This window comes from Galleria mellonella, unplaced genomic scaffold (genome assembly GCF_026898425.1).
Source record: "Galleria mellonella isolate WM207_F2 unplaced genomic scaffold, CSIRO_AGI_GalMel_v1 utg874, whole genome shotgun sequence".
Lineage (NCBI taxonomy): Eukaryota > Metazoa > Arthropoda > Insecta > Lepidoptera > Pyralidae > Galleria > Galleria mellonella.
In genome coordinates, this window is record NW_026442167.1 from 124,960 (window position 1) to 140,090 (window position 15,131).

The 15,131-nt window shown below is 39.1% G+C and overlaps 1 protein-coding gene across 1 annotated transcript; it reads right to left on the bottom strand.

Annotated features, from left to right (window-relative positions):
• Nucleotides 1-1,718: 1,718 nt before the first annotated feature.
• On the bottom strand, nucleotides 1,719-14,351 carry LOC128202316 (nonsense-mediated mRNA decay factor SMG8). The gene is made up of 13 exons (XM_052902201.1): nucleotides 14,052-14,351; nucleotides 13,466-13,761; nucleotides 12,030-12,251; nucleotides 10,924-11,185; nucleotides 10,163-10,354; nucleotides 9,610-9,684; nucleotides 8,618-8,775; nucleotides 7,886-8,089; nucleotides 6,835-7,070; nucleotides 5,300-5,516; nucleotides 4,516-4,653; nucleotides 3,669-3,858; nucleotides 1,719-3,510 (listed from the first exon to the last, which is right to left on the bottom strand). Exons 1-13 carry the CDS (start codon nucleotides 14,187-14,189, stop codon nucleotides 3,286-3,288), a joined length of 2,553 nt encoding a protein of 850 aa, XP_052758161.1. The 5' UTR covers nucleotides 14,190-14,351; the 3' UTR covers nucleotides 1,719-3,285.
• Nucleotides 14,352-15,131: the final 780 nt, after the last annotated feature.

A 15,131-nucleotide genomic window follows, 5' to 3' on the forward strand; every position in this document is an offset into this window, starting at 1 on the left:
TAGCCTAAGTAACTTGATGAATTTGAAATGGCGATTCGTTATATTCGTTTTAACATGGATGTGCTATCAATATAAAATAAATATAGACCATTTCCTGCCGCTATTTGATAATTGATATACATATTACCGTGACTCTTTTGTAACCGAGTTAGTCGCATCTATTTCTTAGAAACTGTTTTGTGGATTAATTAGTAAACTATAGAGTCATGCGGTTAACGGCTATAACGAAATCAATAACTAGTAATACAAATGTTACCTTTTCTTTAAACATTCCTACTAAAAATAGGGATTGTATTATATATAAAAGGGATTTTTGTCTACTTTATTACTACATTAATAAAACAAATGCACTTTACGCCGCGTATATACTTTATTACATATATACAATTAAATATTATAATTTACAAATTAATATTACATAACTCTCGCACCAAACAGTATAAACAATAAATACAATAGTAAATGTGCTTACATTATTACATCACTTTTTAATAATATGTATATTAAAAATAAATAATTAATAAACCTAATCGTTCAAAATAATGCAACGAGGAAATCTATGGTATGGTATACTAATAAAATATGGTTCAAATAAAAAGTTTATCTATCTATCTATCTAAAAATAAACCAAGACATGTTGTCTTCAGTATTGGATAAAAGTATTGTGACCAAACTGGTTACACCATAGTGACCAGTTTACATTACCAAAAAATTTGCTAGATTTTTCGTTATTCTCAATATGTGTACGCACGCCTAAATTAAAAAATGAAGCTGAAAAAGATAAAAAAACTATCTAGTATCAGTTTCAAATTTTATTTATTGAAATTCGTCTTAATATTTTATATACAATAAAATATACATGTTCACGTCCGATCCCTTGGATGGTAGGTAAATCGTACAGTTCCAATGATGTGCATTTTAAACACCTTTTGTAAGAACGAAACGAAGAGTGAATTCTAATTGAAAGCAAAATGTTACTTTATTTAATTTCTAGTTTTATGTAGTTTTTGTATATGAAATTTTAATTTATATTTTACAGAGTCTTAATTTTATTATCACTATTTTATTTATTTTCCCGTGTGGTCCCGGCATAGAATACGCCACCCGTTCCTTTCCCGTGGGTGTCGTATGAGAGGACGATTAAGGAGGGCGAGCGATGTTACTCTTAAAACATCTCCAAAGCCTAAATGCAGTTGCCAATCCGCCTGCCAAACATGGCAACTACTGGCTAAACTCTTAGGAGGAGGCTTATAAGTAGCAGTTGACATTTAACAGCCGATATGATGATACATTTTTTAATGTAATGTACTAAATCAATGTAATGTAAAATTGAGTTGATCCAGAGGGAGAGTTTGTACAAAAATCGATTGCTTGGGTACCTCTGTCCCATTCGTGTTTCTACCGTGAAGCAGTTGTGTTTGCATGGCTGTGTTTCGGTTTGAAAGGTGGGATATGGCGTGAATTTACAGGGTACAAAGGAATAACAACTGAGTCCTCAGGAATGGCAACGCATGGGGGGTATCATGGGCGAAACAGTATACTCTGTTATGTCCATGATACTGCTCATGTCTATAGGCGACGGTTACCACTCTCCATCAGGTGGGTCCTCAGCTTGTTTGCCATTCTAAGTCGTATAAAAAAAAAATCACAAACGAAATTGGTCTTTATTGTAAAAACTAAAAATTACATTATTTATGAAAATAAATGTTTTCTTATACAATCCTGACATTATGGTGAATGGACAACCTCATTTTTCTAAACTTTTTCCCTTCTAGACTTTTGAGATTCCTTCCCTTTGCACTGTCATATCATGCATGGTTTCCTTAGTTACCACTTTCGGTATCAATATGCAATGTGTTAAACTCTACAATTTTGTGCATCGGTTACAACGTCTAGTACAAAGCTCTTCACTTAGTAACCTTTCTTGACCACTTACGCAATATTGTGGGCCCAGAGTATGTTTGTTTTTTTTTTTATTAGAAATAACTTTAAGGTCATAAACAAAAATGTTCAAATATTACTTACTAGATAAGGCAAAATATAATCAATTTATTATGTACAATTAGTTGGCTAGTGAATATTATTTTATTTTATTGCATTACAATCAACATGCACAACATCATTTAGTATGAAGGACTCTGCGCTAACCAATCGGTAGATACATTTTCGTCGCTGCACGCATAGGAACAAAACACTAGACGTTGCCATTTCATTCCATTTCATGCATACGGCAATGAAGATTATCTAGCGATAAATTATTTCGGTATTTATCTATGAAGATTAACCATAGATAAATGTCGAAATAGGTTTCAAAACGGCTTATCTATGATCATTCTTCGACTGTTATTGCTTTTTTTTATTATACAATTTGGATTGTATATAGCAACACCTGTTTCACCACTAAACGAAGTAAAACCATTTAATGAATTGATCGAAATTTGAAGAGCTAATATTGGCTGTTCGATGTCCAAACTACAACTGACTGGTATAGAACCCTGACGCAGCATTAATATTCGATTAGAAAAGAAGAAAGATTGTGAAAGCAGTTATGGAAGAGAGGGATTGAAAGGGTGTTGTTTCAATGGATTACTTGACGATGTCTCGTTTAAAGGTGTAACACATTACAATATTTGTGTTGGCTTACAAATTTTGTAGTTAGTAAAATATAATATACTCATAATTTCCCTATAAACAATCATGAGGAAGCAAGAGATATATGGAAGGATAGAGATCTTTGGCAGTCAGTTCTCTCTGCCAACCTCGCAAAGGACATGGCGTGAAGATAGATATAACAATCATGAGCATACGATATGAATATGTTTAATAAAAATATAATTAGTAATTTATAAATATAACATTTTTATTTTATTATCTCCATTTCTCATTTAAATATCAACATTAGCATTCTGACAGATATATATCATGGTCCTTCGAGTCGGATTATCGTAGTTTCCTGAACGACGTTTTCCGTGCTTTATCAGTATACAAGAAAATAAAGTTTCAAAATGGTACATAAACCTTTTTAAATAATTTTGACATATAGATATCATCTTTTTTGAGTTTGATGCATATATTTCGTTGTAAATTGCTTTTCAACATTAAAAGTTATCGACGGTTCTAGAACAACAAATTGTTTGCATATCTTTAACTCTCACATTGGTTTTGAGTTTCGAATGGATTACCAACATACCTTGCATAATTACTGATCATTGACAACTGGTATTCGTCGATGTAACAACGTAGATCACACGCGTAGCTTTATCAATGGATTTCGTAAGTTGTTGACTAGTCCTGCAAGCCGAAGACGGGTGCTATGAGCAAGCCGGCCCGCTGCGGAGGCAGCTGCGGGTGCGAGTGCGAGCGCGGCGGCCGCGGGCGAGGCAGGCAGCCTCGCTCGTCGCAGTACATGTAGGGCAGGCGCAGCACCCAGTAGGCGGAGGCGGACAGCTTGATCGGCGGCGACCCAACCGGCTGCGGTACGAAGATCGGCCCACCGGGCACCGGCTGCGCCTACGCATTGCATATACCATCAGTATTCGACTATCTTTCTGTGTTGTAGTAGTTTTTTTAATGGGTGAACATGGAATGGCAACCCCGCCTGCGTTATCAGTATACGCTGGCAAGGCACGAGTGAGAGGTGATGATGGTATAAGGATGAAAACGCGCACCTTGGGGTCGAGCGTGACGTGGACGGGCGCCTTGGGCGTGACGACGTGCAGCCGCATGAGCTGCGCGGGCAGCGGCGCGGCGCCGCGGCACACGCAGCTGCTGTACAGCGGCATGTCGCTGGCCGCCAGCCGCGCGCCGCCGCCGCCGCCGCCGCCCGACACCACCGTGTCCGGCGATGACATCATGAACCTGCCGCGCGCACATGTGTTGCAATCATAGTTCAGTATTAATAGATATTTTAATTTACTGTGTGGTCCCGGCATAGAATAGGCCATCTCTCCTTTCCCGTGGGTATTGTAAGAGGCGACTAAGGGAAGGCGAGAGATTAACAGTAGCATCCTTCTTAAAACATCTCCAAAACCTAACTGCAGCTGCCAATCCGCCTGCCAAGCATGGTAGCTTCTGGCAAAACCCCCAAGGGGGAAACTTATTTACGTATGTAGTACGTACGTAGACGTACTTAACTTTTTATAGGTCACAATGAAATAGTAACCCCACCCGCGCTATCGGTATACACCGGTGGGGCACCAGTGAAGGATGATAGATGATAAAGCAGGTCAGTTAGCCCATCGTGACGAATTCAACAAGAATTGTTCACGATGGTTTCCAGGGGGAACCACCTCGAGGTTGACCTGATAGGGCATAACGACGTACTTAACCGTCCACTGCTGTACATACGTCTCCCCGTCCATCACATGCTCGTCACTATCACTCGCCCTCCCTTATTCGCCTCTTACGACATCTACGGGAAAGGAAGGCGTGGTCCATTCTATCCCGGGGTATACACGGTGAACGAGTGCCGTGAAGGTAGTAACTATACTACAAGCAGTATGCAGTGCTACGTACCTGTGTCCGCGCGGGCACTCGTACTCGAAGCCGATGAATATCTTGACGGTGAGGTGGTGCGGGGCGGCCGCCTTGCCCCGCCCGCGCCCGCCCGCCCCGGCGGCGCCGCTCGACCGCCACGCGCTCACCTGATCCATGCTGTCCACCATATACATCATCATAGATAGGAGGATAGATAGATAGATACTCTTTATTGTTTCCTCCAAAAGATTACAATAGTAAACTTATTATAAATATAAATAATTACAAGAAATAATTACAATGAGAAAACAATGGGCGACCTTATCGCTAAGAGCTATCTCTTCCAGGCAACCTTCATATTACTTCCATGGCTATAGGACATTGAGGGGCAATGGGCAACCTTAAAAGGCCCAATGCCCTACCTTAAAATGAAAGGCCCAATAACATTAGACAGGTTCGCTTTTTCGAAGTCACGTAATTATGACTTCTGCCCTAGCAAAAATTTCTTTTGCCCTACCTTAAACGGCTCTGGTAAAATTCAATAAAATTTGTTAACGTCCTTTCAAAGAAGTCTGAGAAAATCTTCCTGGTGAAATTTAACATCTATCAAGGGCGACACAGTATACTCTGTTATAGATGTTTGGTATTCTTTCATGTAAAAACTATTGAACAGAGTTGAATAAAATTCGATACACGAATAAGTTGTATCCGAACTTAGCACATAGGATACTTAATGTACTGATTGACAGACAAAACCGAAGGATACAGCTAGTAAATACAGTATTAGTCTCCAATAATATATATAAATAGTGGAGGTACGTACCGCACGGCGCAGTCCCAGGGCAGCAGGTAGTTGGTGTGCGGCAGGAAGCCGGGCTGCAGGTGTTCGGGCAGCCCCTGCGCGTGCGAGTAGAGCGACGACGGCCCCAGGCACAGCAGGCTCCAGCTGGGGAACGGCGGCAGCAGGCCGGCCGGCGAGCCCGCGTGCAGCATGCCCGGCAGGTACTCCGTCGTCGACGGCTGCCGCGTCATCGCGCGCTCTGACACACGCCACATATCTTATCATCGACTTATCATCATCTTGCCTTTATCCCAATTATCTGGGGTTGGCGTAATATGTTTTTATCCATATAATAAAAAAATTTGGTATTTAATTTTAAGACCTGTTGCCTATCTGACATCAACTTTCTTGGGAATGTATTTGTTGGTGGTATCCACCATCTATACTAGGGGGAAAGGATTGTTAGTAATTCGGGGTACCAGTCCCATTGATAACAATATACCCTGTCAGTTTGATCTCCACGTGGTCCCCCTGGAAACCATCATGTTGAATCACAGGTGTATTCATCACGATGGACTAACTGACCTGCCTTTTCATCCTCACCTATCATCCCTCCCTGGTACCCCGCCAGAGTATACCGTTAGTGTGGGCGAAGTAGCTATACCATTTCTATCCATTAAAAAAAACTTATGATTCTAAGTTTTACGACATGTCGTCCACCTGAGAAGGAAGGTTTCCTTGGGAATACATTTGTTAGTGGTATCCACCATCTATAGTATACAGAAAAGTATCAAAGAAAAAGAGAGGGACTTTAGGAATGAGTCAAAGGTAGTTTCAGATATTATCTGTTTAGAAGAAACCGTAAAAAAATCCATAGTTACTCTTCAAATTATTTATGTACCAGATAATTTTACGTTTCTATAAGTATTGTGACTATAAATAACATTGAATTCTATTTATATGTATTATTCAGTATAAAATAAATAAATAAACATAAGCAGACCAGGCCCCACAGGCAGCACCCGTTCACGAGTATGACGGATGATATTTTAAATACACAATCGGGACTTAACGCGATGAAAAAATCTTTACAAGTAAATAGTACCTACATACCAGCTTCTTTATTGTCGACGTTTCGACGTGGATTGCACCACGTCGTGATCAAGTCGATTGCTTGGGTACCTCTGTTCCATTCGTGTTTCAACCGTAAAGCAGTTGTGTTCGCATGGCTGTGTTTCGGTTTGTAAGGTGGGATATGGCGTGAATTTACTGGGTACAGAGGAATAACACCTGAGTCCTCAGAAATGGCAACGCATCGGGGGTATCTTGGGCGAAACGGTATACTCTGTTATGTCCATGGTACTGCTCATGTCTATAGGCGACGGTTACCACTTCCGTCAGATGGGCCGTCAGATTGTTTGCCATTCTAAGTTGTAATAAAAAAAAAATATGTGTAAACAACGCGAAATTTTAAAATTAACTGTGACGGATGAGCCAGCCATCATTGCGCTTAACCATATTTTAGGGAGCTCAACGACCCGGCTCACCTCGTCGCCGTAATAACACTATTCACTCACCAGAAGTGGTATCCCCACGCACCGGCACCACATATTTACTGTCTGACGCGGACGAGCGGTCGTCATCATCCTCGTCGTGGGCCTCGCCTGGCGACAGCGCGTCCGGTTCCGACCACGCGTCCGGACCGTCCGCGCCGTCCGGCTCGCCGCCATCCGGTTCCGGGCCGTCCGGTGGTGTCGCAGTGGCGCCCTCGCCTGTCGCCTCTTGACTTGACGCGCCCTTTACTGAGGCCGCTCTGTAGTGTTACATTTTTTTTTATTTATTTATCAACGAAACAATTGCTAACCTACCAGAAAATCATCATAACCAATGAAATAAAATAGATGTAAAGTGACGTAATGCGTATGCGTTGGGGGGAAAGGGATTGTTAGTAATGAGGATTAATGGCCCCATTGTTAGCAAGCCCTGTCAGGTCGACCTCCACGCGGTTCCCCCTGAAAATCATTTTGACTAATACTTGTTGCATTCGTCACAATGGGCTAACAGACCTGCTTTCATCCTCACCTATCATCTCTCACTGGTGCCCCGCCGGTGTATACCGATAGCGTAGGCGGGGTTACCATTTCATTATCATCCATTAAAAAAAAATACGTATGCGTTAATTTCAACAGCGCAGCGATAAAGTAGTAGTACAAGAATGAGTTCCAGATTTACATCCGATTTCAGTATTTCTAAAGTCGAATATGTAGATTCAGTGTGTATGGACCTAAGCTGATTTGCTGACTAAATTCTCATTAAAAGCGTCTTCAGCCAGTGTGTATGACTGTTCTTTTTTTATATATGTTTTTTTACGCACCTCTAAACCAATTAAGCCCCAATACAATAAAACTACAATAAGAGCAATAGATATTAAAGAGGTAAGAGAAAATGTCTAAAGCCGTAAAGCTATCTTAAAAAAATAAAATAAAGTGCCAGTAAAGGCCTATATATCCTTTAGAGAAGTTTTTGTTCAAATATCTATATCATATATCTATCTAATAAATATTTAATGGACCAAAAAGTCTGAAATAAAAATTATTATATATATTATATATATATATTGGTGGGTACCTGTAGGTGGGCGTGGAGGGCTGGAAGACGGGGAAGTGTATGGCGTGCAGCGAGTGGCAGCCGGCGCAGTCGTCGGCGGCGAGCTGGTAGAAGGTGTGGTTGGCGCGGCGCAGCGAGTACGGGTCGTCGCGCGGACACTTGCTGCGGCCGCAGCTGCAAGCCGCCACGTAGCGCACGCCCGACGAGTGCTCCGTGCTGCTGTCGCTGCCGGACAACACGGCACGGGGGACGGGCATATTACTCGAAATTCACTTCTAGAACGTTCTTATTTCTTATTATTATATACAATGCAATATATTTGTACAATTGAGATCCTAGATAGCCAATTCAGTTCAGACCAAGTTTGAAGATTTCGTAATCGTCTGGGGCCATAACTCGTGGTGGCCATGATGCGAGTTTGCACATCCGCAGTCATTCCGCTTTTGTTTCAATCAAAATATAATGTGTATTTGCAAAACTTGTTTTGATGAAAGTGCTTTTATTGTTTCAATTGAATAATAAATTCCAATCAACAATTTTGATATCAAAAGCTGAATCCCACCGTGTTGATCGTGACAGACATATATCCGGGAAGAAACACGCTCGATCAGTAGTTAGCCAAGTTGAGTTCCAAACGCTGTAAATTTAAACAAGTGTGAACAGTTCTAAAGTAAAATATTTTGCCATTACTGCTTTTCGCTGTCAGACGTCAAATGGACGCAAAATAAAAGAAAATAAAGTATTAGTTCTCACTGTTCGGGCAGCACGCAGGGATGCTGCGTGAGGGAGGGCGCCTCGCACAGGCTGCGGCTCCGCCAGGTGGCGTGGCACGCGGCCGCCAGCCGCGCCCGCGCCGCCGCCGCCAGCGGCCCGCGCGCCATCTGCCCCAGCACGGCCAGCGCCACGCCCGCCTGCACACACACACGCACGCACGCCCTCACACACGCCCTCACAAACACAAACGCAATTTATTTGCCCACAGTGTTCTTAGATTTTTACAATGCTTTATTGCATCACAATTCTAAAAACATAGATTAAAGCCTTTTGGTTATGATTGTTTGTTATGGGCAGTGTTGTATTGCGATAAATAATGAAGTACAATCTTTAGTTCATCAAAGGTGATACACCATAACATTATTGAATTTACTCATTCAATTCTCTTTTATGTATCTCACATTTGCTCTCCTAAATAATTAGGCTGCGAGTGCGGTGGATCCCAGTCTTGTCGGGACATCAAGTGTTCGATTCCGTGTAGCGACTGCCGCGTCCATACGGACTGCGAGACTGTTGTCGCCCATTGTGCTGTTTGCAAATATCCAAGGGTTCGTATTTTATAAACATTTATTATTCAATTTTTCCAATTTTTTATTTTTTGATTTCGATATTGGATATCACTAATAATAAACCCACTAAATCCTAATGATGTTATTAAACTGATCGCTGGGGGGGGGGGGGGAAGGGATTGTTAGTAATGGGGACTGAAAATCCCATTGCTAGCAAAATACCTAACCAGGTTGACCTCCTCGCGGTTCCCCCTGGAAACTATCATGGTTAATTCCTGATGAATTCATCATGATGGGCTAACTGGCCTGTTTTCATTCTCATCTATCACCCTTCACTGGTGCTCCGCAAGCGTATCCCGTTAGCGCAGGCGGAGTTACCAATCCATTTTCATCCAACAACTGATCGCTGTATCTTTTGTTCAAGTGCAGTAAAGAATATATATTAGTAATAAAAAAAAATACCTTGTGCGCATGATGCTGACTGGAGTAATGTGCTGGTAGACCTTCCGCGTATGAAGCCTGTGCTATAGGCAGTACCTGTATGAAAGAAGGCAAACGTAAGAAACACTATAGGATATGCAATACTACTTTTGAGATAGCAAAATATCGTTATTTTTTTTTATACAACTTAGAATGGCAATCAAGCTGACGGCCCACCTGATGGTAAGCGGTAACCGTCGCCTATAGACATGAGCAGTATTATAGACATAACAAAGTATACTGTTTCACCCATGATAACCCCATGCTTTGCCATTCCTGAGGACTCAGCTACTATGCCTCTGTACCCTGTAAATTCACTGTCATATCCCACCCTTCAAACCAAAACATAGCCATGCAAACACAACTGCTTCACGATAGAAACATGAATGGAACAGAGGTACTCAAGCAAACGACCTTTGTACAAAGTCTCCCTCTGGTACTATTATTATTTTAAAAAAATATGCAATATTATATGTATATACTTAAAATCGAAGTCATGATGGATTGATAGTAATAGATAAAACAATAAACATACCTTCGCACAGCGAGCCTGCGAGAACCGGACGTCGGTGGCAAGCGAATCGTAAAGCGCGCCGGGTGCTGCGGGGGCGGCGGAGGAGCCCGACGTGGCAGACTCGGCCTCGGGCTGGGGCTCCGGCCCCGGCTCGCCCGCATACAGCGGCGCCAGGACCTGCGCCGCCTGCCGCCACGACGACGCACTCGGCAGCTAGACCACATATTATTATATTATTCCACGTTTCTAACGGTAACTGACTCATTGCCAGTAATACACCCTATAGGAGGAAAGGGATTGTTAGTAATAGAGACCGAGAATCCCATTGCTAGCAATATACCCAACCAGGCCGACCTCCTCGCGGTTCCCCCTGGAAACTATCATGGTTAATTCCTGATAAATTCATCATGATGAGCTAACTGGCCTGTTCTCATTCTCATCTATCACCCTTCACTGGTGCTCCGCCAGCGTCTCCCGTTAGCGCAGGCGGGGTTACCATACCATTTTCACGCATCAAAAAAAAAACTCCACATGGTTCCTCCTGGAACACATTGTGATTAATTCTAGTGGAATTCGTCACGATGAGCTGACTGACCTTTCATCCTCACCTATCACCTCTCACTGGTGCCCCGCTAGCGTGTACTGATAGCGCAGGTAGTGTTACCATTTTATTATCACCCATTAAAAAAAATCTCAAGGAGTTGATATCAACCAATTCGGGAATCTCTGATCTTTGTGGTTTTTTATGTTTTCACCACCTGATAAAACTCCTATCAATTTACCTCAAAAAACGAAGTGCTCATGGCATATTTCCCAACATTGTCGTCGAAGCCCTCTCCGAAGGCCAGGTCTATGTGAGTCTGCAGGAACTGCTTGAAGCTGGGCCTGTGTGGTGGCGGCGCAGTGGCGTGGTCTGCGTGCGGGCCGCAGCGCTGCAGCAGGCCGCGCAGCAGGCCGCTCACGTCCCGGGCGCCGCCCGCGCTCTGCTCCGCGTTCATGTACACGAATTCTTCATTTTTCGGTATTGCAAAAAGTGATTTTGCGCTAAAACATTTTGAATTTGTTTATTTCCGAAATGTATAAATACATAGGTACATGAATTGTGCTTTTTTTTTTTTGAATGGGTCATAACGGTAACCCCGCCCGTGCTATCGGTATACGCTGGCGGGGCACCAATGAGGGATGATAGGTGACGATGAAAGCAGATCAGTTAGCCCATCGTGACGAATTCTACTAGAATTAACCACGGGGAACCACGAAGAGGTAGACCTCCTCGTGGATAGGGTGTATTTCTAGCAATGGGGCTGGTAGTCTGCCTTACTAACAATCCCTTCCCCCATAAATGTGGTCATATCATTTAAATAATCAATTAATTAATGTATTCCTGACTCCAGATGGTTACACTATTTGGCCAACACATTTAGATAACCCAAGCAAATTATCATATAATAATTTACTTACACAATTGTCTTAATTCCCATCTCTTAAAAAACATAAACCATGCAATGTGAGATTGTATCAGTTTATATGACCACATTTCACTTAATATATTCATGATCTATAAGTCCAGACAGTCTGAGCCAGAGATTTATGTTAACAATTATTCTCTGTTCTGTTACCTTGAAGTCATGTGGTCCCGCATAGATTAGGCCACCCCTTCCATTCCTGTAGGTATCATAAAAGGCGACTAAGGAAACTTAATAGTAGAGGGATGGGCAGCAGTACCCCTCTTAAAAAATATCTAAAAGCCTAACTGTGGTTGGCAACCTGCCTGCCAAGCATGGAAACTACTGGCATAACTCCCCTTATGAAAAAGGCTTATGTTCAGCAGTGGACAGTTAATGGTTAAAATGATGAAATGATCTCATCCCCCCTCATGTAAACTCACCACACATTAGTAATAATTCTCGCTTTCCTCAATATAAAATATAGTTGGTCTTCTACAGCATGCTCCAATCTCTTTAGAGCTGCTGGCGCCCCTCGCAATGGTGTCGGAGCTCGACGGAAGTGAAACAATAAGCGCGGGCAACATGAACGACCATGAGACTCCCACACACCGTCCAGCCCACTATCAATAAGGGCTGTAGTCGTACGTTGGGATAATTCATTTCTGAAAAAAATTAAATGAATGAGTATATTATTAAAGCGAAATGAGTTCTCAGACCAACTAAAACATATATCATTTATTGAAACAACCTATTTTGAACAAAAAAGAGAGAAAATAATAATTATAATAATAAACTTCATTTGCCACAAATTAACAAAAAATGTTAAATGGTCCTATAGTCACTAGTAGACAAATAACAACTGATATGGTGATGATAAAACAAAAAATAAACAATTGTATTTCTAAAAATTATTTTTGAAGTGATTATCATTATTATGACTGTAAAATAAAAATAATCTACAAGAACTCCATTCCAAATCGACACATTCCTGATGTTGACCTAATGTATGGAATTCTTCTGGAATGGAATAGAAAAATTCTTGAAAAATTAACTAAAATTACAGAAAAAGACTTTAATGATTATTTGTTCAGTGTACTAATACTACATCCATATTAATACCATACAAATTTATGTGTAAAAACTATTTTTTTTAAAACAAATACTTCTGTTGTGTAACAGAAGTTTTTTTCAAAGAAAATAGTTTTTATACTACAACTAGCAATCTGCACCAACTTCACATGAATAGATAGAGAGATAATTTAGTATATTATACTGGCTTTGATCTATATATTTATTTCTTCTTATTATATTTTTAACATCTTGAGTTACATTATTGTAATTTTAATAGGTTTCTTTATTATTTTTTTTTAATAATATACATCCTATAATACTCACTGATAATATAGTTTTCTATAGGTAAAAGAATTATAAAAATTGGTTAAATAGTTTTTTAGTTTCCCATTACAAAACATAGAATAAAAAAAGTCATCTTTATATATTTTTTTGCAACCTAGATTACCAAAGAAGATGACAACCCTCCCGATGGGAAGTGATAATAGTTACCTACAGTACTATAGACATAACAGAGTATGTTTGTGAATGTATATATATATATATATATATATATATATATATATATATATATATATATATATATATATATATATATATATATATATATATATATATATATATATATATATATATATATATATATATATATATATATATATATATATAGTGTAATGTGTATATATATTGATATAGATAACTACACTTCTAAAACAAATGAATTTTAATATTTCAAAATTTTACTTAATAAAAATTAATTAGTCTGTTTAATATTTTTTAAAAACAAATAAATTTACAATCTTACCTGTAAGCATCAATGGCTTTAAACAATTGCAGATAACCAAGATCAAACACTGAAGTCGGTGAAGAGAGGACCACAATGTGACAAAGGTGGAACAGCAAAGCTATATCTTTACAGGAATCAGCAGCAAGCTCTCCTGAAGCGACCAACCAGTGTGCAGCATCAGCATCTTTCTCTGTGGTCTTTGAATTTTCATCAAGGGTCTCTGTTAGGGCAACCAGGCGTTGTGTGTCCAGGTATGTGACTGCATGCAGGTATAACACACCACTATGCTCATCCCAATGACACTCAATACCATTCTGCAATTTATATACATACATATAATAATCAAATATACAATTTTATTAATTTCTTTGGAACATATTATAGTTTGAAATGTAGGGGAAGGATAGCCAATAAGGAATATAATAGTAGTATTGCTAAATGTATAAGCCGTCAGGTTCAACTCCTGTAAATTCTTCATAATGAACAAATTGACGTTCATTACTTATTATGTCTAACGAGTACCCAGAAGCAAATATCAAGAGCATATCGTAACGTTATAATTCAATTTTCAACTAATAAAATAATCGTATTACAGTAAACACACCTCGTCATATTTCACTGAGGGCAAAAGTGGGGTTGTTTTATTAGGGTACCGATATGGAGACTTTCCTATCACACCAACAACCACAATCCGCTCTTTTTTTGAAAATTCCGGTATATCATTTATCGTAAATCTCTTCATATTCAACTGGAATACTATATATTGTATATAATATCCGTAACTATTCAATGAACATAAGTGAACCTGAGAAAATAATGTTTGTTTTCATTTATTTACAAAGTTATTGGAAATTATTTATTCAAAAATTTATTTTGTTATTGTAACTGACATTAAATCGGTATGCTACTGTCACTATCAAATAGACGCAGTCATAAATTGCTGTCATTGTCATTGATATGTTTATTATAATACTACCCTATGTCGACCTACTATTTTGAAAATAAAAAAATCCGTTTTAGACAAATAATTTTATAACTATACAACAACTTAAAAAAAACATTAAAAGGGGAAGCACAATATTATAGTTTTAAAATAGCATATTTTTACATCTTATAAAGTGCGGCGAAACACCCCCATATAATTGTTTTCTAACATTATTTTAAAAGTACTGTAACTTTATCATTACTTAATTAATTTAAAAATCAAATACTACTATAAAGCAAAAACATTGAAGTTTATCATTTATAATTCTAAAATTCTATAACAGACACTCTTATAGATATTATATATTATATTAAAAAAGAGTAATAGAAAAAAAAACAATTTATCATTTTTTGTTATTTTGTATAATCAATGCTCAAAATTATTTTTCGATCTTACAAATAATTTATATCCTTAAAAATTGGCATTTTTATTAAAATAATTAATATAAAATTTACAGATTTCAAATACATTGTTTTCTTTATTTAAATTTATTCAGTTTTTGAATAAATTGCAAAAAATTTATATAACGTCTTTGATCCCACTTTTCGAGATGAACTTTTTTACAAAGTCAACCTAATAAATAACCAAATTTCAAGTTTGCAGCAAATTTTTTTACTATCATTTTATTTTTCCTGTGTTTATATTTATACTATTTTTGTTCTTAGAAACCCGAACAAAGATTGTGGTATGTTCAACCTC